Source organism: Heterodontus francisci, chromosome 12, assembly GCF_036365525.1.
Source record: "Heterodontus francisci isolate sHetFra1 chromosome 12, sHetFra1.hap1, whole genome shotgun sequence".
Lineage (NCBI taxonomy): Eukaryota > Metazoa > Chordata > Chondrichthyes > Heterodontiformes > Heterodontidae > Heterodontus > Heterodontus francisci.
The window spans coordinates 92097800-92119745 of record NC_090382.1 but is presented as its reverse complement, the minus strand read 5'-3'; the positions used below and the strand labels follow the sequence as shown (position 1 = coordinate 92119745).

The 21946-nt window shown below is 42.0% G+C and overlaps 1 protein-coding gene across 2 annotated transcripts in view; it reads right to left on the bottom strand.

The window, feature by feature from the left end:
- sgcd (sarcoglycan, delta (dystrophin-associated glycoprotein)) overlaps positions 1-21946 on the bottom strand; it is a 244467-nt gene that overhangs the window by 18601 nt on the left and 203920 nt on the right. For both annotated transcript variants that reach the window (XM_068043858.1, XM_068043856.1), the window contains exon 7: positions 3653-3776. In XM_068043858.1, coding sequence (XP_067899959.1) covers positions 3653-3776 — 124 coding nt within the window. The remainder of the gene's footprint in view (positions 1-3652; positions 3777-21946) is intronic.

Below are 21946 nucleotides of genomic sequence, written 5' to 3'. Positions count from 1 at the left end.
AAGCCAATTCCTAATCCGAAATCTTGTTGCAATCGGTAGTGTTCATTTATCCATTTATAAACACATGATTACAACATCTGTTTTCATAGAGAAGTGTATTTGCTTACTCCCTTCCCTCAGTTCTTATACCATATAAAATTTTTTGTATCTGTATGCAAGGATATTTGTACGACTATAATATTCTAAGTTTCTTTCTAATTAGTTCATGGCAACCATGCCTATTAACAGTTATGTGGGAAGGAGAGATGCATCAGATCCAAGAACCACATTCCACAGTGAATGTAGAAATCAGTCATTACATGCCCACGGCAAAAACTGAAAGCTTAAGTTAAAATAATTCTAACCATTTAAAAATCATATTTGGGACTCAATCTATGATTAGCCGAGCCAGGGATGTCAGGCCTACTGAGTTCCGATTTAAAAAAAAAATTCTCTGTGCTATCGATGCCATAAAATATCAACTGGGCTTTTAAAGCATTCGGTTATCACCTAATTTCCCCACTCATAGGGCTGGATTTTAAGAGCCTGCTGCCGATCTTGGTGACGAGCTCACAAAATGGTGGGCCACCCGTGCGAGCCGCATGCCAAAGAGCCGCCACGACCTTAGGCCAGCAGTAAATAGCCGGGGCAGCCCGCCCCTCCCCCCTCCCCCACCCAATCATGAGGAGCGGGCGGGCTGTCCGTCCCCGGCAATGGTGTCAGCTGTCTGTGCGCAGGCGCTGGTGCCATTTTTAATGGGCAGCCAGCCCTGCTGACATATTTAAATTTTTAAAGAAAAATCCCCCCAGATTAAAATTTCTTATGCCCTTTCTCACCCCCCCAAAAACAATTACAATAACTATTTGCTCTTCCCCCCTAAAACAATTACCTTTCACATTTGACCTTTCCCCCCCAAAACTGCACAAAGTTTAAGGTTCAAGCCTTCCCACCATCCCCTACACCCATTACATGTATTTGACCCTGTCCCCGACCGCACTGACAAACTTACCTCCTCCCGCCTCCCCACCAATGTAGCACCGTGTTTCCCCAGACGTGGAAATGAAGATGCGGGAGTGCCGTCCGCCGCGCTGAAGATCGTGGCAGGCCCTCAAGATTAGAGGTAAGTGTATTTACATTTATTAATTTATTGATTTGCATATTTAAATTGAGGTCCCATCGCCCAGCGGCGGGGGTCCACCTCAGAGCCTCGCCACCGCCGGGAGGATCGGGCCGGGCCCTGCCACTGTCGAGGTCCATGGTGGGCCTCATCCAGAGCCATCGTCAGACTCCCCAGCCACTGCCACGGATCAGGACGTCGAGGGCTTGTTAAAATCCAGCCCATAAAATCTGCTAAACTGTTAATTTTCCCTGGAACCTTCAGTGGTACAAAACAATCAGAAATTAAGCTGTTACTGAATATCTTGCTCTGCCTGAAACTGCTTTGGTTTTGTAGAATTGTCTCAGGACTGCTCAGTAATTATCTTTTTAATTCACAGCGCAATGTTCTTAGAAAGATCTTTTTCTAAATAAATTAATCTGTAATCAGTATGTGGGCTCTTCAAATGTGAGCTCAGACTAATGACTATCTCCCACTCATTGGGCTGCATTTTGAGAGCCCGCCGCCGACACACGGGGCGCACGTCGCAGAGCCGCTGTGATTCCAAACGTGGCGGCTGCAACCCCCGCCCCCCCCCCCCCCCCCGATGACGTGGAGGGGGCGAGCGAGCCATCCCCGGCAATGACGTCCGGCGCCATTTTTAAAGGGCTTAGAGCCCTAAATGAGCATTTAAATTTTTAAAGGAACATTACGTTTCACATTAATAATAGTAATTGAAAATTCTTTCCATCCCCTCTCACATCCTCCCCAACAGCCTTACATTAAATTCCTTGCCCGCTCACCCCCCCCAAAATACTTTCCTTGACGATGTGACCTTCCACCCCCGAAATTCATAAACTTTAACCCTTAATCTCTTCCCATCACCTCCCCAAGCAATCTGAAGAGTTTGACCCCCGCTTCCCCTCTCACATAATCAGAAAATTACCGGTGTCACGCCTCGTTTCCCTGAACGGGGTTTCGAAGGCGCGGCATTGCCAGCTGCAGGAATGAAGATCTCAACCTGCTGCCGGAATCGCAGCGGCCGGCATGTTAACGAAAGGTAAGTACCCATCTGCATATTTTAATGTGGGTCCCGTTGCCCAACGGCGGGGGGGCCGCCACCGAGATCAGGACGGGCTCTGCACGCGTCAGGATCAGTGGCGGGCGTCACCCATAGTGGTCTTCATGCTACCCGCACCCCCCCCACCCCGCCACCGTCCCCATCATCGGAGGCCCTATAAAACCCAGCCCATTGAAACAAACTCTCATCCCCACACTTTCAACTGCAGTCTTCCTCGTGTTTAAAGAACTCAGCCTGCATGCATATTTCTGAGACTGTAACATAAACTCTAAAAAATGGAGTCAACTGTCACAGCTGTGTTCCCAAAAATATCACAGTGTATCGAATCAAACAAAATGGCAGTCTATGGAGAAATGAGGACAGATGGACCATGCTGAGGTGGTACAGTACCCAATTGGTCTCGAAATTGTTGACACCATGCCCAATTTACAGGCATTCAAACGTGCGGGCAGCGTACGCGTGCACCTTCTGTTCTGGAAGTGAGCCACCCAACATATTGGTAAAGGCTGAGGTATAGGCTTCCAGGGTCCTTGTTGGAAACAGGTGTTAGCCATTTTACATATGGAAATAAGGGGCTTAGCACCTGTTTTATGACCACTTCCTAATATTGGGCTACCTTGAACTGGGCTGGCTGCATTCAGGATAACCAGGCCTTCATGTGGCCTAACCCAGTGGTCCTTAAAGGGACTGTTGGAGGCAGCAATCAAATAAGGGTAAATTAAAAAAAAAAAAAACCTGAATATGGAACTGAGAGAAGGAGCATTTCTCCCAGCTTCACAGCAGTCCCGAAGATCAATCCGTTTCACCGGTAAGCTGCCTGGGAATGCGAAAAAGCCATCTACAGCCTAATTTAGATGAGGCCTGAGGCCCAATATCGGGTGTGCCTCAGACCCACCCTTTCTGGCATTGGGATAGTTCTTTGTATCCAGTTGGCGCCAGCAAGCCAGAGCTATCCAATTTCATCCCCATTGTATGCCACGGTTGATGTTATCAAGTGTTCTTTTCAAATGAGATGCATTCACTACAAGCCTGAAGATGCAGAAATGATGCACACATCACTGATGCTGGTAAAGCAAGTTAAACTGCCAGCTCGATAGCATCATTACTTCATATGTTTTATTTAAGGCATCTTTCTGGGCTGCGATTTGACTTTTACCGAGGATTAAATTGAAGCTGTCAGGCCATTATTTTCACAGACCTGGTGCAACTGTTAGTTTAACATATAGGAGAAAACTCTGTTAATGTTTTTCCTTTTTCTTACTCACAATCATCCCTGATTTTTGGATACCATACAGCCTGAAAACTGTAAAAGAAATGATCAGGATTCTCATGCATACACCATGGTATATTTTGTTTAAAAATCTTGCAACTATTTTAGAAATTTCCTACTGGCAAAAGTACCATATGTGTTGGAATTTGTATAGGATTTGTGAATATTTCAGAAACAAATATTTCAGGTTAAAGTATGACTGTCAAATATGTCCTTATTTACTCACCTCACCATCTTCGGATTCCAATCTCAGTTCCGTTCGACAAGTAGCCTGCATGTTACCCGCCTCTGCTTGGATCTCAACTCCTTTTGGTGCCTCCAGTATCAGTGAGCGTGTAGGTGATTCCAGTCTAAGGCCATAAAATGTCAGCATTAGTTACAGTATTTGTCACTTTTCCTGCAGCAGAGAGTTACTGAATGAACACACTGTAGAAACACGACTATCTTTTGTAATAACCTAAATTCCTCTGTGGCACCTCCTTCAAGGTTGAGGGAGTGATACCAATCTCATTCACAGATGATGGATGTGTTTAATCAAACAGGCTGAGGACTGCTCCTTTGAAGCTAACATTCAACGTAGATGAGATAGTCTGTTTATTTTTATTTTGTTTGCAGATATGTTGATTAAAAAGGCACTGTTATCCTACCTTAGATATTTATCAGATGTCTGTAGAACAATGGGTAATGGGATGCAATGACATTGTTACGTGATTGAATGGGGCAACTCTGATGTCTGCTGCCTGGCAAAACAGGGTGCTAGTGGCCCAAAGAGGAGAGGTCTGATTTACCGTCCTATTCCTCTGACAGTCTGGAACATGCTATACTCATCTACTGCTGAACCAAGTGATAGGTCCCTTTAATATGCAAATAGTAGTCCTATGATATAAGTTGGACCCTGTGGCCATTTTAGGATTCAACTGGGCAGAGCAGACACCATACCACGCTTTCCTTAGTAACAGTCGGTGGCCCAGTCGAAGAGGAGTCCACAAAATAAGTAGTTATTTATTTTTGTGGGCCGGGAGGAGCAGGAGAGGAATATGTTCCTCCGGGCACAGAAATACTCTGGACCATTATTGCACCAGGATCCCTCAACTCTGAGAACAGACCATCCTTTCCTGACCTACTTTATGCTGAGTCCAGAGGCTGGCTGGGTCATCCAACACTGTGGCTGCCTGGGTCCAGTGGACTACTCTGGGATACTTGATTTCAGCCTGCAACCTGCCAGCCATACATAAATAAGGCTTGGCCTGCAAAATGGACCTAGCTTCCTGTTGGCAATTTTGGGTGGCTGGCCAGCTGGCCATCCAAATCTACCCTAATAAGCCTGCACTGAAAACGGGGCATTAAAAAATGAACATCATCTCGAATGGTACGCATTGCGATAGTCTGTACTACAGCAGACAGTACCTATTGCAGCACAAAGCTGCCCAGTGGTAATATGGCGGTTCCAACATGGGAGCTTAGAGAGCAGTAAACAACAGTCCCCAAATCATGTCCTGATTGTAGTGTAGTGGTTATGTTAATGAAATAATAAACCAGTTTGAAAATCTGAATTCAGTGTTTTTAAAAAAAAACTGGAAATAAAAGGCTAGTACCAGTATGTGGCCATGAAACTGTCGGATTGTCGTAAAAACCCAACTTTAGGGAAGGAAACCTGCTGTCCTTACCTGATCTGGCCTATACATGACTCCAGTTCCACAGGAAAGTGGTTGACCCTTAACTGCCCTCTGACGTGGTGCTGCAATCCACTCCGGTCTATCAAACTGCAGCGGTTCTAGCAAGCCTATCTTCTCATAGCAACTAGGAATGGACATAAAAAACCCACCTACACCTCAGAATGAATGAAAAAGTATTCTGCTATTCCTCCCAGATCTAACTCAGATATGTTTTCCTGTAAAATACAGAAATCTATGTACAGACAGGAGTTTTAGATGAGGTAATAATAATATCAACAGTTTAAGATGAAACTTTCTTTTTGCTCTTCAGGTGATAATCATCCCCTGAATTCATGCACTATGACAATCTTTCTGGAGTTGGCTACATTAAGCACACTTATGTGCTTCAATTATTTAGCTTTCAGAATTCTGAGAAACTACAAATGACTGAAGTTCTTGTTCAAAGTGCGAACTGTGAAACAAAGACTGATTGCTATGGTCCACCTGCCCTTAAACATCATGCATTATTTATTTAGAACAAAGTCTAACTTATTTTGTTCTTGCAATGTTTTTCCTTATTGATCCACTGCAAATGAGTTTAAAATAGAAAATAAATTTAACAATGATTTTGGCAGAAGTACTGGCCACTACTGTCTTCAAAATATTTCAATCATTTCAGCACTTGGCTCTTAACCAGGAGGTTGCACATTCCAGTCCCACGGCCGCCTGTTCCTCAAACTCACTTTTCTCAGTTATATGAAATTTCCAATACTTAATATGTTTACTAAATGATAGGAAAATTTGCATCAGCATGCTTGTTATTTAGGAATTACACTTCCTGTTAATCGGTAGTATGGAATGCGCATCAACATGTAGGAGTGGAAACCAGCCTAGTTGTGAAAGGTAATTCAGCAGAAAGCAACCTCCTGGTCAAAAATATTTATTTTCTGTTCCAATGTTTGTCATTATGGCAAACATTTAAAGAATTAAATCAAAATTCGCTATGAATATACATTCTTTCAAGGAATATAAGGTACTAAACCCGAGGATTGGGAGAATTTTGGAATTCAACAAAGGATGACCAAGAAATTGATAATCAAAGAGAAAACAGAATGAGGGAGTAAATTAGCAAGAGTTGTAAAAACGGATTGTAAAAACTTCTATAGGCATGTAAAAAAAGATGAGGACAGTAGTTGAGATCAACTACCGAGCATCTATTGGAGAATAAATATGGATTGATATAGTTTAGGGAATCATGAGGTAAATTTGCTGAGCCATCAAAAGAATAGCAGAAACTACCGAGTTATCAATTATATAGGAGCCAACCTTCCAGCAGCAGCAAGACATGTGTTATTCAGTGATAGAACAACAGGGACCAGCCTACATATTGATCAGAGCACGGTATAGGTTCACCTGTGCAGAGCAACACTAAACAACCAGCGGTAGTTGAACACAGATCAAATTGCTCCAGCCTGCCAACTGATCACAGTAGAGAAAAAAGTAGCCAACAAATTAATGGGCACTGCTGGGCTCACCCGTCAATCACAGAACACTAAAGACTGCAGTGTGATGGTGTACTGCCAGCGTTAGAACTTTAAGGAGCATCTCTAGCAATGTGTACAAGTTACAGTGGGTCCAACTTGCATTGGATATTTATTTATTTAGAGATACAGCACTGAAACAGGCCCTTCGGCCGACCAACAACCGCCCATTTATACTAACCCTTGCAGTAAGATAATTTATATCAAGTCTTTTTACTGTTACAGTGATTTGCTTTGAAACCTCTCTGATTATCAACTATTGCACCCACCCCCACCCCCGGAAGTTTTTTTTTTCCTTTGATGAAATGAATCAGAGCTGGCTTCTCACAAAATAACAGCTTTTCGTTCAGAATGCTCAGATGTCACAAGAAGCACCAGTGCCATTCCTAGTCTGGACCCATCTCAAGGTTTACGATGAAAAATTCTGTATTTGCAACAATAGCTTGCATGCTCAAGCATTAAGTAATCTGTATGGAGGAGCCATAAGTAATTCAATAATTAATTAAAGTCTGAGCTATAGAATTGTTGTGCTGTTTGAAAGCAGGAATTGACAAGTACTCAATCATATTAAATTGGATCCCCATCATGCAGGCCCCCACCTGCCAAGAATGAGGCGTATTAATTTCACCACATGGACATTCAATTTCAAATTGTTGCTGGACAGAAGAGAAGGCCTGTGACAAGGGCCTGGCTGCAAAGACATTTTTGCATATTAGCAGACAAAGGACCATTCCCTGACACACACAATATACAGAGCCAAGACATGTTCAGACCAGTTAGTCACATGACTAACCTGCTTGGCAACCTGGGGTTTTCTGAATTGTAGAGTTTCGAACTGAGAGCTGGGACAAAGCAGAATGCTCCTGGACTGAAGCAGACCTCCTCTCCTGCCTGTCTGCTCCCATCTCTTTCTCATGGAACTGAATCCATTGAAGCCACATGAACACCAAGAGAGAAAAGTCTCCTACAGTGAACAAGGTTTAAGAAGAATACTGGACCCCAATGAAAAGTAAGATCTACCTACAATCAAGGACTCTACAGTGAGCTCTAAGACCCGTAACAAAAATTCTTCAGATATTGCCTCAAACTTTTCCATTTTATTTTCTTCTACTCTTTTCTGTCTCTATTTGCATGTGTGTATCACGTATGCATGCTAGCTTGGGCACGTCGTGTATCCATTGGCATCAACCAAATTAGAGTTTAAGTTTAACAAAATTTCACTTTTCTTCTTTAAACCTAAGAAAACTGTTGTGCTGCTTTCTTTGCCTTCTAATTGGAAAGTGGTGAACAAGGATTCACCCAGGGGGAGCTAAAAACATGGTGTGTTTAAAATTAAACTCTTACAGTAAGACCAGGTGAAGGCTGAAAGGGAACCCTAGACCTCTTTCTCATCGGGTCGTAACAATCCTTCACTATATTACTGTACCTATAGCCATTTTTATGAAAGTAAGTGTTACAGATTCTGTATGTCGTGCACAGTGGCAGGGGCTTCAGGTCTAACGCATCTGAGGTGAAGAGAAATTCAAGTCTCATATTCAGAAATGAATATCAAGCGGGGTCTATAACATAAAGAATGGATGCAATGATGTTCGTTTCGCACTACCATCCGAGATGGACTGCTATCCCCGGTGTCTCTCAAATAGACAGCTTCCTCAAGACTACACTCTGCAATTTCTGCTGATGGATAAAATATGTTCTATATGATTCGCTTCTGTCGTGTTTCACAGTGTTAGCTGGGGTTGGCACTGTGCAGATGAAGGAAAATAGAAGCACAATTCAAGTTGAGGGCTGTCACACATACTCTTCATGGCTGGCTGCACACCATTGTTAAAGGTGATTCTGTTTACAGGGCTCCTTCCCGAATCTCATTCATTTCAGTGGGGTGGATAATGGGGCAATAATTGAAACAGTACTTGCAGCTGCTCCGCCCTAATTTTGCCACTCCTAAAGGAAATGGTGTTTCAGATTGATAACAGCAGAGCAGCCTCTGTGCAGTGAAGCGTGGGTAAGACTTTAATTTCACGTGTGCAGAGTACATCACTGAACAAGATTCGGCTTTCGCCTGAGCCGTGTGAGTCTATCAGCAACCAGATAACTTGTGGAATCTGCAGCATTTATTTTAGTGAAAATAGCTCTGGGTGCGGTAATATAGGAAAGGTACAATTTAGTCTGATTGAGTGCTTGCCAATCTCTACTTCAAAACAATGTAGCAATTTTTGCAGCCCAGTTGGAGAGGGAAGAAAGATTGGAATTCATTCCTTCCTCGAGCATTTGGTTGTTTGAAATTGTGCCATCTGAGCGTTGAAACAAAAAGATCTGAGACAGAACTAAAGAGTGCCATTTATTATGAGTATGCTATAGTTCGCACCCAATGTCTTTGTGACTGACTGGAATCTGGCACAACTGACGCATGCTAAAAATCAGCCACTAAGGACTATCTTTCATGAATTCAATTCATAGTAATTATCAATTATTATATTTTTAAAAATCTTTGCTATAATCATTGCATATTTAATTTCTAAGAAAATAATCTTTGTTGATTAAACAAAAGCAGATCAGGAATGTTAATACTAAAATATTTGGATAATTCTAGATTACTTTGAGAGAAAACAAATAGAACAACAACAATCTGTTTAGAGTAGGATTAAATTGTTGGCCTTTCAAGAATATCCTCTGAGACCAGTGTGGGGAAATGCAATTGTGGTTGTAAGTCTTGAATAATCAGTATTTGATTAATATTTACACCTTGTTATGTAACTACACACAACAAACAGGAACAAAATCCCCAGGAGTGGAAGGAATTAGTCCAAGTGAATAGGCAGACATGTACCTAATTTCTCAGGAGGAAAAGCAAATCTTTTTTCTTTCCTAAGTTGCTAACTGGGATAAAAATAGGAGAGGACTTTTGAAATTCGACTTCACATTTTTTCCATATACAGCATCCAGGATGTCAAGACTTTCAGACTCTGAGCTAAGTTACTCTAATATACCTACATGGGATACAAAGTCGATAGCAAATATGGCAGATGGTATGAAATGTATGGGATGCAAGATATGGATTTTGGATGCCTGACATACATAGAAACCCATCACCGTGTGAAATTTCCACTTCGGCCCAAAGTGGGCTTGAAATTGATAGTTCCACTCAAGCCCCAAAACTATTTTCAGGTTCCTTCTTGACGCGTTTGAATTTTTCCAGCAAGCTGCTGACACCAAATGCTGCAGCATGCTGGTTTTGGACAGCAGAAAATAGGCTGGCCTCTGCATGGGCAGAGTAAGCAGGTAGGGCTTGCTCCTCCTGCCCCATTAAAATCTTAACAAAAAAAGTCCCAAAATCTTGCCTTTTCCCAAACTGTCACTGGTTAGACTGCGCACTGCCCTTTACAACTGAGACTAGCATACATGGCATATGCTCTGCCTATTTGTACATTAAAATCATAATTGGTCCTAAAACCTGCATAGGACACTGGATTGAAGAGCCTCCTGCCTGTTTTATAGAAAGGGGTGGAGCATGCATCGCACATCAGCCCCACTTTTTACAAGCAAAGAATAGCCTTAATGGGGACCTATAGAGGCCTTTCCAAAAAGATTTTTTGTGCTCTTCCTGACCCTACAAAAATTCTCTGGCCTGCCGTTGTTTCCCATCCCCTGGTAACTGCTCCCTTTCCCTCCCCAACTAGTCTTACCTTCCAGCTGGCGCCAGGACTGGCTGATTTTCCGCCAGTCAGAAAACTAGCGAGCTGCAATGGAGTGCCCATTTGGTACCCAGGGCTTGCCACAAAAATGCTCGGTCCTGATCCTGAAAATTGTCATGACTCCACACTGCGGCACACCGCCGATATTGCACCTATTTGGTGTCCAAGTAGAACATCTCTCCCATTATCTAGGTTCTGACTTGGCCCCTAAAAGATACTGTTTACCTCATCCATTTGGAAGATAGTCAATAGGTAAATGACAAGTTTATGTTTCAGCCTTCATTTGACAGATAGCAGATAGCAGATACCAGGAACTGTTCAACAAGCAGCCAAACACAGCATGAAATGTTTGATTGCACTGAAATCTATGAGCGCACTGTGTCATATGCAACCGTCCAGCTGCTGCCTCGTCAAGCCTCAGAGTTTCCTCTTCAGTTGTACACACTGTTGTGCCAACCAGCTCGATGTTTGAATATACTGCTTGAGTTTGTCTATCCTCCCATAATAAGTTTAACCTGTCAGTGGGTTACAGTTTCTTTTAATAAATACATCTATATTGAAGCCCATCTGTTTTATTTGTTATATCAAGTTTAGAAGAACTTGAAATGCCATTAACTCCAGATCTGTCCAAATTGACAGTCGGAAAAACTGAAGAAGGCCTTTCTTTTTGAACCCAAGTAGAGAGAATTATGTAATTTTTTTGGCCAAGGGCAAGACACCAATAGCAGGATACTACTGCAGTAACAATGTGAATAGAAAATAAATACTGATCTTTTGCAACAATTAACAATATTGCCCATTTCAGTGTTGGTAAACTACATACTTTACTTAGGTCTACTTCATTATTGAAAATCAGCAACAATGGGAAATATTCCCTAAAATTACCACTCTCAGAAAAGCCATAGGATAACTGGAAATAATATACTGGCACAGTGGGGAGCTTGATTGAGATTGAGATTAAGGCACATTACAGAGGGAGTTTTGCTCTGCAACTAGCTGGAGTTATATGAACATAAGGTATAGGAGCAGGAGTGCTCTGCCAGTCAGTGCAACCATGGCTGATCTTCTGCCTCAACTCCACTTTTCCCCCCTGCTCCCATATCCCTTGATTCCCTGAGGGACCAAAAATGCATCTATCTCAGCCTTGAACATACCAAACTAAGAAGTAACCACAATCCTCAGGGGTAGACAATTCCAAAAATTCACAACCCTCTGAGTAAAGTAATTGCTCCTCATCTCAGTCCTAAATGATCAACCCCTTAACCTGAGACTGTGCCCCCATGTTCTAGATTTCCATCCAGGGGAAACAACCCATCAATGTCTATGCTGCCAAGTCCCTCCAGAATCTTGTATGTTTCAATGAGACCACCTCTCATTCTTCTAAACTCCAGTGAGTAGAGGCCCAATTTACACAGTGTCTCATCATAGGCCAACCATCCCATCCCAAAGACCAATCTAATGAACCTTGGCTGTACCATCTCCAATGCAAGTATATCCTCCCTTAGATATGGAGACCAAAATTTCACACAATATTTCAAGTGTGGTCTCACCAAAGCCCTGTAGAATTGTAGTAAGACTTCCTTATTCTTGTACTCCAATCTCCTTGCAATAAAGGCCAACATGCCATTTGCTTTCCTAATTGCTTATTGTACCTGCACGCTAACTTTCTGTGTTCCTTATAAGAGTACGCCCACGTCTCTCTGAACATCAACATTTAGAAGTTTCATGCCTTTTAAAAAATATTCTGCTTTTCTATCCTTATTAACAAAGTGAATAACCTCACACTTCCCCACATTATACTCCATCTGCAACACAGTTGCGCATTAAGGGGGAGGCAGTGGCGTAGTGGTAGCATCACTGGACTAGTAATCCAGAGGCCCAGGCTAGTGCTCTGGGGACATGGGTTTGAATCCCACCACAGCAGATGGTGAAATTTGAATTCAATTAATAAGTCTGGAATTAAAAGAAAGCTAGTCGAATGGTGACTATGAAACCATGTTGATTGTTGTAAAAACTCATCTGGTTCACTAATGGCCTTTGGGGAAGGAAATCTGCCATCCTTACCTGGTCTGACCTACATGTGACTCCAGACCCACAGCAATGTGGTTGACTCTTAAAAATGCTCTCTGAAATGGCCTAGCAAGCCATTCAGTTCAAGGGGAATTAGGAATGGGCAATAAATGCCGGCCTAGCCAGCGACGCCCACATCCCACAAAATAATAAAAAAACCTCACTTAACCTGTTTATATTTCTTTGCAGCCTCTTTGTGTCCCCGTCACACCCTACATTCCTACTTAGCTTTGCATCATCAGCAAATTTGAATATATTACTCTCGTTCCCTTCGTCTAAGCCATTAATATAGATTATAAATGGTTGAGGCTCCAGCACTCCACCAGTTACAGCCTGCCAATGTGAAAATGTTTCATTTATCCCTAACTCTCTGCTCATCCATTAACCAATCCTTCATCGATGCTAATATATTACCCCCAATTCCATGAGCCCTTATCTTGCATATTAACCTTTTATGTGGCACCTTATCAAATGCTTTTTGGAAATCAAAGTATACTGCATCTACTGGTTCTCCTTTATCTACCTTACTAATTACATCCTCAAAAAACTCTAATAAACTCTTAATACATGATTTCCCTTTTATTAAACCATGTTGACTTTGGCTGATCATACTATGATTTTCCAAGTACATTGTTAAGACTTCCTTAATAATAGATTGCAGCATTTCCCGATAACAGATGCTAGGCTAATTGTGCTGTTCCTTATTTTCTCTCTCCCTCATTCTTGAATAGCAGTGTGACATTTGCTAATTTCCAATCAGCTGGGACCATTCTAGAATCTAGGGAATTTTGGAAAATCAAAACTAGTGCATTCACCATCTCTGTAGCTACTTCTTTTAGAACCCTAGGATTTACATGTGGTCCTGAGGATGTGTTAGCTTTCAGCCCCTTAAGTTTCTCTAAGACTTTAAGTTCCTCACTATTAGCCCCTTGGTTACCCTCTATTTCTGGTGTAATTTATGTCTTCCTCTGTGATTATAGGGCTAAATATTTTTCTGGAAAGAGGGTCCCGGCAGCAGGCCAGAAGATGGGGCAGATCCCGCCTCGGCCCTCCATCAGACCCCCATTGCTATTTGTTACAACCAGGTGAGCAAGGGGTCTCAGGCTTCCCTCTCGCCCCTTTCCTGGTTTGGCCGTAACAGGACTTAACTTTTTAAAAATAGTGGCTTTAGCTTCATCTTTAGTGAGTCCTTGCTCGCTGCTTTCTAATTGTAATTGGAAATGAACCAATCAGACAGGCTTTCTCAGGTTTAAAGAAGAAAGGTGTAAGTTTATTAACCTTAACACTGTAACTCAGTTAAAACTACTAAAAATAAGTAACCACGCTAGCATGCATACACAATAAACACACACACAAATAGATACAGAGGAGGAGAAAGAATTAAAGGGGGAGGTTTGAAGTAGTAGATGGAATTCAATTACGGTTTTTGGTTTGGATGTAAAGACCTTGATTGGAGTTAAGTCCTGCAGTTCTCGTTGGGGCCCAGTACACACTTTCAAACTTGTTTTTGCTGGTACCAGAAGGCTGAAAAGGGGTCCTCTGTCTTGAGGCTTAAGTTGCTTTCGTGGGTCCCTGGGACGTTGCTTGAGAAAGAGACAGAGAGAGAGGTGTATTCTTCTTGAAGTTCAATTGCAGTCTCACCAAACCTTTCTGTGAGGCACAATTCAATAAATTCCCAGGTTGGCCAGCAGGTTAGTCATGTGACCAGCTCTTTGTTTGAAACAGCTTCACCTACGAGGTTTGTTGATTTTTCAAAGCTTACTAGACACACTCAGTGGGGGTTGGGGGTGGGGGTGGTTGTGGTGGAGTGCTGGCTCATTGTTACGACTAGGTGAAAAGTGTGTCTAGGGGTCCCTTTCAGCCTTTACCTGGTCTTACTGTAACAGGGTTTTATTTCTAAACACACTGTATTTTTAGCTCCCCCTTGGTGGATCCTTGTTCACCTAATAAGGCAAAGAAACCAGCATAAACAGGTTTTCTTAGGTTTAAAGAAGAAAAGTTGAAATTTATCAAACTTAAACTCTAATTCAGTTAACACCTACGGATACATGCTGTCCCCATGCTAGCATGTATACACGTTACACACATGCAGATAGGAACAGAAAGAGCAGAAGAAAAATAAAGTGGAAAAGTTTGAGGCAATTTCTGAAGACGGTTTTTTTTTTTAACTGTGCTTCGAGCTTACTGTAGAGTCCTTGATTGTAGCTAGATCTTGCTTTTCGTTGGGGCCCAGTATTCTTCTTAAACTTTGTTCACTGTCGGAGACCTTTCTCTCTTGGGGTTCATGTGTCTTCAGTGGGATTTGGAGTTCTGTGAGAAAGAGATGGGAGCAGACAGAAGAGGCTGTGGCGAGCCAGCCAGGAAAGGTCTTTTCAATCCAAGAGCAAATAGTTTTCTACAGACTCTCAGTTCGAACTGTACAATTCAGAAAAAAACCCAGCCAGCCAAGCAGGTTAGTCATGTGACTAACTGGTTTGACCATGTCTGTTTGTGGATTGTATTGGAGCAGGGGATAGCTCCTTTGTTCTAAGTGCTATATGTTAATATGCAAAATTGTCTTTCCATCCAGGGGCCTGGCAACCCCTTGTCACAAGCCTTCTCTACTTCCCAGCAACAATTTGAAATTTAATGTCCATGTGGTGAAATGAATGTGCCTCATTCTTGGCAGGTGGGGGCCTGCATGACACTCATACACAGACAATGACTCTCAATGTCTTTCGATCATCACTATTGACAAAACCCATCTGGCTAACTGAATCAGGGAGCACTCCCATTGTCTCTCTATGCAACTGTCTTTCAGAATGCAAATGTGCAGCCATGTTTTCAGCCATTCAGCTCTGTGGTCTTTTTAAACAAGTTATGTTCATTGTCCAGTAAAGGTTCAAAGAGCATTCCATATGACAAAATTGATATGTTTCCATTTGGCAGGTGTGGTTTCGTCACTATTCCACAGCGGGCAGGTAATTAATTGCTTGCTGTCCAGGATGCTGTCCCTTTAAGTAATTGGTTTAAGGGCCTCAATTGGCCTGGGGCAAGAAAGCCATTCTTGGCCTTCCCCATCCCGGACTAAATTGGAAGGTGCCAAGAAGGTGACGGGCAGTCTGTGCCCCACCTTCCCACACAATTTTAAGGGCCCCTGCCTCCGATCCCTTCTTGAGGGGGCCCATAAAATTCAACCCAGAATATTTGTTCAATGTCTCTGCCATTTCCCCATTCCCCATGATAATTTCTCCTGTCACTGCCTCCAAGGGATCAACATTTACCACTGCCTCTTAGGGATCAACATTTACTTTTGCTACTCTCCCTTTTATATACTCATAAAAGCCCTTACTATCTGTTTGCATATTCCTGGCTAGTTTATTCTCATATTCTATTTTCCCCTCTTTATCAACTGTTTGGTCAGCCTTTGCTGGTTTCTAAAACTCTCCTATTCCTCAAGCTTACTACTATTCTTCTCAACATTATAAGCCTCCTCTCTTAATATATTATCCTTAACTTCCCTAGTGAGCCATGGATGGATCTTTCTTGCTGAGGTTTTGTTTTCTAATGGAATGCATTTTTGTTAAACATTTTGAATCATTCCTTTGAATGTTTCCCACTGTTTAGTTACCATCCCTTTTAGTATATTTACCCAATCAACATTAGCCAGCTCTCCCCTCCAACCTATGTCATTAACTTTGTTTTAGATTTTTGTTTTGGACTGGAGTATATTACTCTCAAACTTAACTTGGAAATCAATTATATTATGATCACTTTTTCCCAGAGGACCTTTTACTATAAGATTACTAATTAATCCTTCCTCATTGTACAATGCTAGATCAAAAAAGGTTTACCCTAATTGTTCCACTACGTATTGTTCCAGGAAACATTCGCAAAAGCATTCTACAAACTTATTTTCCAGGCTACCTTTGTCAATTTGACTTCTCCAGTCTATGAAAATTAAAATCCTGCACGATTATTACATTTCCTTTGTTACAAGCTCCAACTATTTATTGCTTAATGTTCTGTTCAATGGTATAATTTCTGTTATGGGGCTTATAAATTACTCCCACCAGTGTTTTCTGACCCTTGTTATTCCTAATCTTTACCAATGCAAATTCTTGCTGATCTTCTGAGCCATGATACTTTCTTACCACTGTCCTTATGTCATTCTTTATGATCAGGGCTACTTCTCCTTTTCTATTCAGCCTGTCGTTTTGAAATTTTGTGTACCCTGGAATATTTATTTCCCAATAATCATGCTGGGAGGCTGGGGTTGGAGGATGGGGGTGAGTGATGATAATATGGCGAGGGAAGGAATCAAGAAGAGAGCACAAAATCTTCCTGCCACGTGGTATATTACCAGTGGTGGAAACATCAGCGGTGATACCGTCCACCAACTGGCCAATTGAGGCAATTAATTGCCCAATTAAGGGCCGCCTCCCACCCCTGCTGACATTGTACCAGCTGCCAGGAGGGTATGCTGCTGCATTGGGAGATTGCCATCGTTAATTGTGCTGCTAATTCATTTATCTATCTATTACACCTGACTGGAAAGTGAGTGACGCTGCAACCTGATTTTCCGATTCGTGTAAATTTACTGCTGATGATATTTTCTCTTGCACCACTAGGCGCACAAAATTTACACACCAAATAAAACATAAATCAAATGTGAAAGTAATACAGAATGAATTGTAGCAGAGCCTAATTGTTCTGCCTCCTCCCACTGATTTTTCAGTGAATCTAGGATGGACCAAGGCATAAAACCGCTGAGGTGGTAGTGGGGACACTGTAATGCTCTCCAGCACTGAGATTTCTCACCTTTATAAGCTTTAAAATTGAATAAAATGTATTAGAATTTATAAATTCAAAATTACAACTACACCATGAGAAGAAATGTGAGGAAGAAAATGGCTTGTGAAAAGGAACAGACCATGGAGTTATCAATTACCATTACAAGGCCCAGTGAATTCATCGTCACAGATACAAAGTGATACCTCACTCCTTGTAGGGTGAAATCTGGTTGAGGAGGGGAAGAGAGGTGCACCCTTCATTAACAGCATTTCTCATCCCCATAGTAAATTCTGACTACAGAGGACAACAATGCAGGTGTAAGAAGTACAGAAACAATGATTGGGGTTGGCCTTCCACTTTATCTGAAAAAAGACCTTTGTAGGCCTTAATGAAATAATAAATCAGGAAAAATATCAAATATTTTCTTTTTATAGTACAATTATGCAGAATATTAAATACTGTACTGATCAAGTGGTACTGAATAATGTTCACATTTAATTATTCATGATCAGAAATAAAAGAGGTCCAAGTTAATTTAGTATTTGCCACAACATATTTGTTCAGTCATTTGCCAAAGATGCATAGTGCTTAAAAGGCAAATGCATCATTTGGATATTAAATAACACAAAACATTTGAAACATTTCCCATAAGCAGACTTTCCCTACAGTCTAGCAGTGCTCCAATTTCATGATCAGACGCTGCCCTATATACCACCTACCTATTCTGCGCTATGTTTTCCTTGTGCTGCATATAAATGGTTTCTGTCACTGGCTCCTGTTCCCTTTGCTATTCTCTGTATCTTTGCAATTTTTGTTTCCTTAAACTGGTCTTCCTTGTTTGTTTTCATTGTGCTCTCGCATTACTCCTTTGCCGTTCTTCCCTTCATTCTAGTTGAAGGACATGTTAGTTAACTGCACAGCTTGTGCTACATAAAACAGTTGCCCTGTTCTTTTCAAAGAACTCCAGACAGTTTTTACCGGGTGTGATCCCTGCATATGTTTCATCAATCAGACTTCCTCTCGACAGCTATAATTTTTATATGAGCTTCCACTCCTCAAATCTTAAATCAGTTGAGGAAGCCTTTAATGCAAAATAATACAGCAACTGCAGATTTTAAAGAAAAATCCTAACATTTTAATTTTGGAATTATGTAAAATAATAGGAATATTCTCTAGAACATAATTTTTCTCACCGTAGATTCTCTTTTAAAAAGGGCCCCTTACCTTTTGAATGATCCCCTTGCTGCTACACTACCCACACCATCTAACCCCACTTTCTGGGTCAGATTTCTTTACTACTATGTAGTAATTTAGAGGAGACACACTTAACTTCCTCATCCTTCCATCCTGTATTGCCCCACATGGAAAATTGAATTCACTGCTGCTATGCACTCTAATGGCCCAAGTGAACATGTGGTCTTCCCCAGGAGGGGCAGGTTACAACCAGACCAGGTAACAGGATCATCTTTACAGATTGGAGTTCACGTGAAATTTTACCCTCACCTCTGCTTTTAAAGAGGGACTATGAGGGAACAGGACTCCCATTTAAAAGGAAGACTCAACCTCAAGACCCATTCAGATGGCAGTCTTTTTGAAGAATTTCCTGTCAAACCTTTATTAGGTGACAAGCAGACTTCTCTTGAAAATGATGCATTGGTCTGCCCACTTCCCAAACAAAAAATCTAGCCACACATTTTCTTTGAAGAAGAATTGCCGAGTTGACAGCTCCACTTTAAGGTATTACAGACATCCTATGGGGTAGAAATTGTGCTGTTTTTCAAGTATGAAATATGCACAAAGCATACCAATTTAGCAGTGAGACAGCCTGCACTCAATCTGCGCAGGCATTGGTCCCAGTGCTAAATTCATGGGACACTTTCTTTAGGTGTTTGGAATTAGGCTGCTGAATATGTATACAAGGGGCCTATCACCTGGTGAACAATCCAATCCAGAATTAGTCGGTGATGAGTGAAGCAGGTTTTGGGCCTGGCTTGCTCTGGGTTTTCCAATGGACCCTGTGGCCAACAAAACATTTCCATGGAGCCAGTAGGGGTGGGTGTTCGCTCCCAGCCCACCCGTAGCCAACTCCAATTCCATTTCCCAGGACTTACCTGAGGGCCTCCAACAATGAGGCAGAATGTCCAACATTGATGTCTTCATTTGACCTCCTCGCTCCAAATATGGTGATGAGGCCCAGGGACCAATTTCTTCAATCTTCGAGCTTTTTGATTTGGGTGCGCGATGGTCGTGCAGTGCCGAGTCTGAACCCGGAATAGGGTCAAGACCCCAAAATCTACCATTATAACTCTATTTCTATTTACTTTATCATCCCACAGATGCAGTTGTCCTATGGAACTGACTGTTATTCTACAATTTAAAAATATATTGGACCCCGAAGATGTTAAATCTGTTTCTCCATCTGATCTCCCAGACTGCGGTGAAAAAAAATGCAAGTTGTCATTAAGGGAATGCAACAAATCTTCATTAAGTACTAAGTGCAGAACTGTGCCTACATTCTACTTGCAAGGCTGCTCTTATCAGCTGTGAAATATCCATAATTCAGATTTTTATTTCTAATTGTGGCATTTATTAGCATCTGCTTTCCTCTGAAGGTTAGACAGTAGTTTAATATAAAGACTAATTACAGTTGCTGGTGTGGTACACTCCAGGGTGCCTGCATTCTCCTTCACTTGTTTGTTTTCACTAATGAGATCGCAACTTAATTAGCTTTTGATGAGCAACCCTCTTGAACATAGATAGAGAGACATAAACAGAATGAGAAAGTAAAACAAAAGAGCGCAGAAAAGTCAACATGAAAAAGAGAAATAATGAGATGAGAAAGACAGAGGAAAATTACAGAAAGAAAAAATAAGAAAAAACAGTGTGAGAAAGAGTACTGAAAAGGCAAAGGGGAAGGAGAAAGCAAACGTGATAGAGAGTGTCCTTCAGCAGCAATGGCTAACAACCAAACAGAAAGAAATCTGTTAGCAGTTTTATGAATGTCGTCAAGCCATGGTTTTTGCCATAAAAAAAGATACAAGAGTAAGCCAATTTAACTTAAACAGTTTGACAATCAGTCATTTGCAGACTTTAATAGCTCCAAATTGGGAGAATTGAGGAGGTTGGTGTAGCTGAAATTATGCTTTTTCTTTGCACATCGATGTGACTCCACATCAGAAATTTGCTGATTTTAGGGATTCCAAATAACTGATTCAAATTCCTTTGCACATCTGGGTACTCACAACATAAAATTCTGTTTGTTTTTAAATGGAAAACTTATGTGAAAAAAACCCTGAAGATTCACTTAACATTGGTGCCCAGCAGTGTTGTTAACATCCGGCTCGATCTTAGCTAGAATTGGAAATGAATTTAATAGAACTTAGGTTGTGCAATTCAGGGGAAGGCAGAAGTTTTAAACTTACTCCTATTTAGGATAGAGAGGCTCTAAGTTAAATTTTCAGAGCTCCCTACTGTACTGATTTGTCTTTTTGTCACATCAAAGCCAGTACACATCTTGGATCATATTGGTACTGACTGAATTCATCTTCCAGCAAAAACATACACTGTTCCTCTCATCAACAAAAGCACACCTCTATGTTAATCAAGGTAATGAAAATATAGCAACAGCCTGACAAGAACAAATGACTGCTTAGGTGCCTGACAACACACCAATTAAAAAAAGACATGCCGCAAGAATGAGCCCCTTAGTTTACATCACACCAGCATTTAAAAATTTTTTTATTTGTTCATGGGATGTGGGCATCGCTGGGGAGGCCAGCATTTATTGCCCATCCCTAATTGCCCTTGAGAAGGTGGTGGTGAGCTGCCTTCTCGAACCATTGCCATCCATGTGGGGTAGATACACTAACAGTACAGTTAGGAAGGGAGTTCCAGGATTTTAACCCAGCGACAGTGAAGGAGCGGCGATATAGTTCCAAGTCAGGATGCTGTGTGGCTTGGACGGGAACTTGCAGGTGGTGGTGTTCCCATGCATCTGCTGCCCTTGTCCTTCTAGGTGGTAGATGTCACAGATTAGGAAAGTGCTGTCTAAGGAGCCTTGGTGCATTGCTGCAGTGAATCTTGTAGATGGTACACACTGCTGCCACCGTGCATTGGTGGTGGAGGGAGTGAATGTTTGTGGATGGTGTGCCAATCAAGCAGGCTGCTTTATCCTGGATGGTGTCGAGCTTCTTGAGTGTTGTTGGAGCTGCACCCATCCAGGCAAGTGGAGAGTATTTCAGCACACTCCTGACTTGTGCCTTGAAGATGGTGGACAGGCTTTAGGAAGTTAGGAGGTGCGTTGCTCACCGCAGGATTCCTATCCTCTGACCTGCGCTTGTAGCCACGATATTTATATGGCTACTCCAGTTCAGTTTCTGGTCAATTGTAACCCCTAGGATGTTGATAGTGGGGGATTCAGCAATCGTAATGTCATTGAATGTCAAGGGGAAATGACTAGATTCTCTCTTGTTGGAGATGGTCAATGCCTGGCACTTGTGACATGAACTTTACTTGCCACTGATCAGCCCAAGCCTGGATGCTGTCCAGGCCTTGCTGCATTTCTACGTGTACTACCTCAGTCGTGAATGGTGCTGAACATTGCGCAATCATCAGCAAACATCCCCACTTCTGACCTTATGATTAGGGATGGTCATTGATGAAGCAGCTGAAGATGGCTGGGCTGAGGACACTTCCCTGAGGAACTCCTGCAGTGATGTCCTGGAGCTGAGATGATTGACCTCCAACATCCACGACCATCTTCCTTTGTGCCAGGTATGACTCCAAC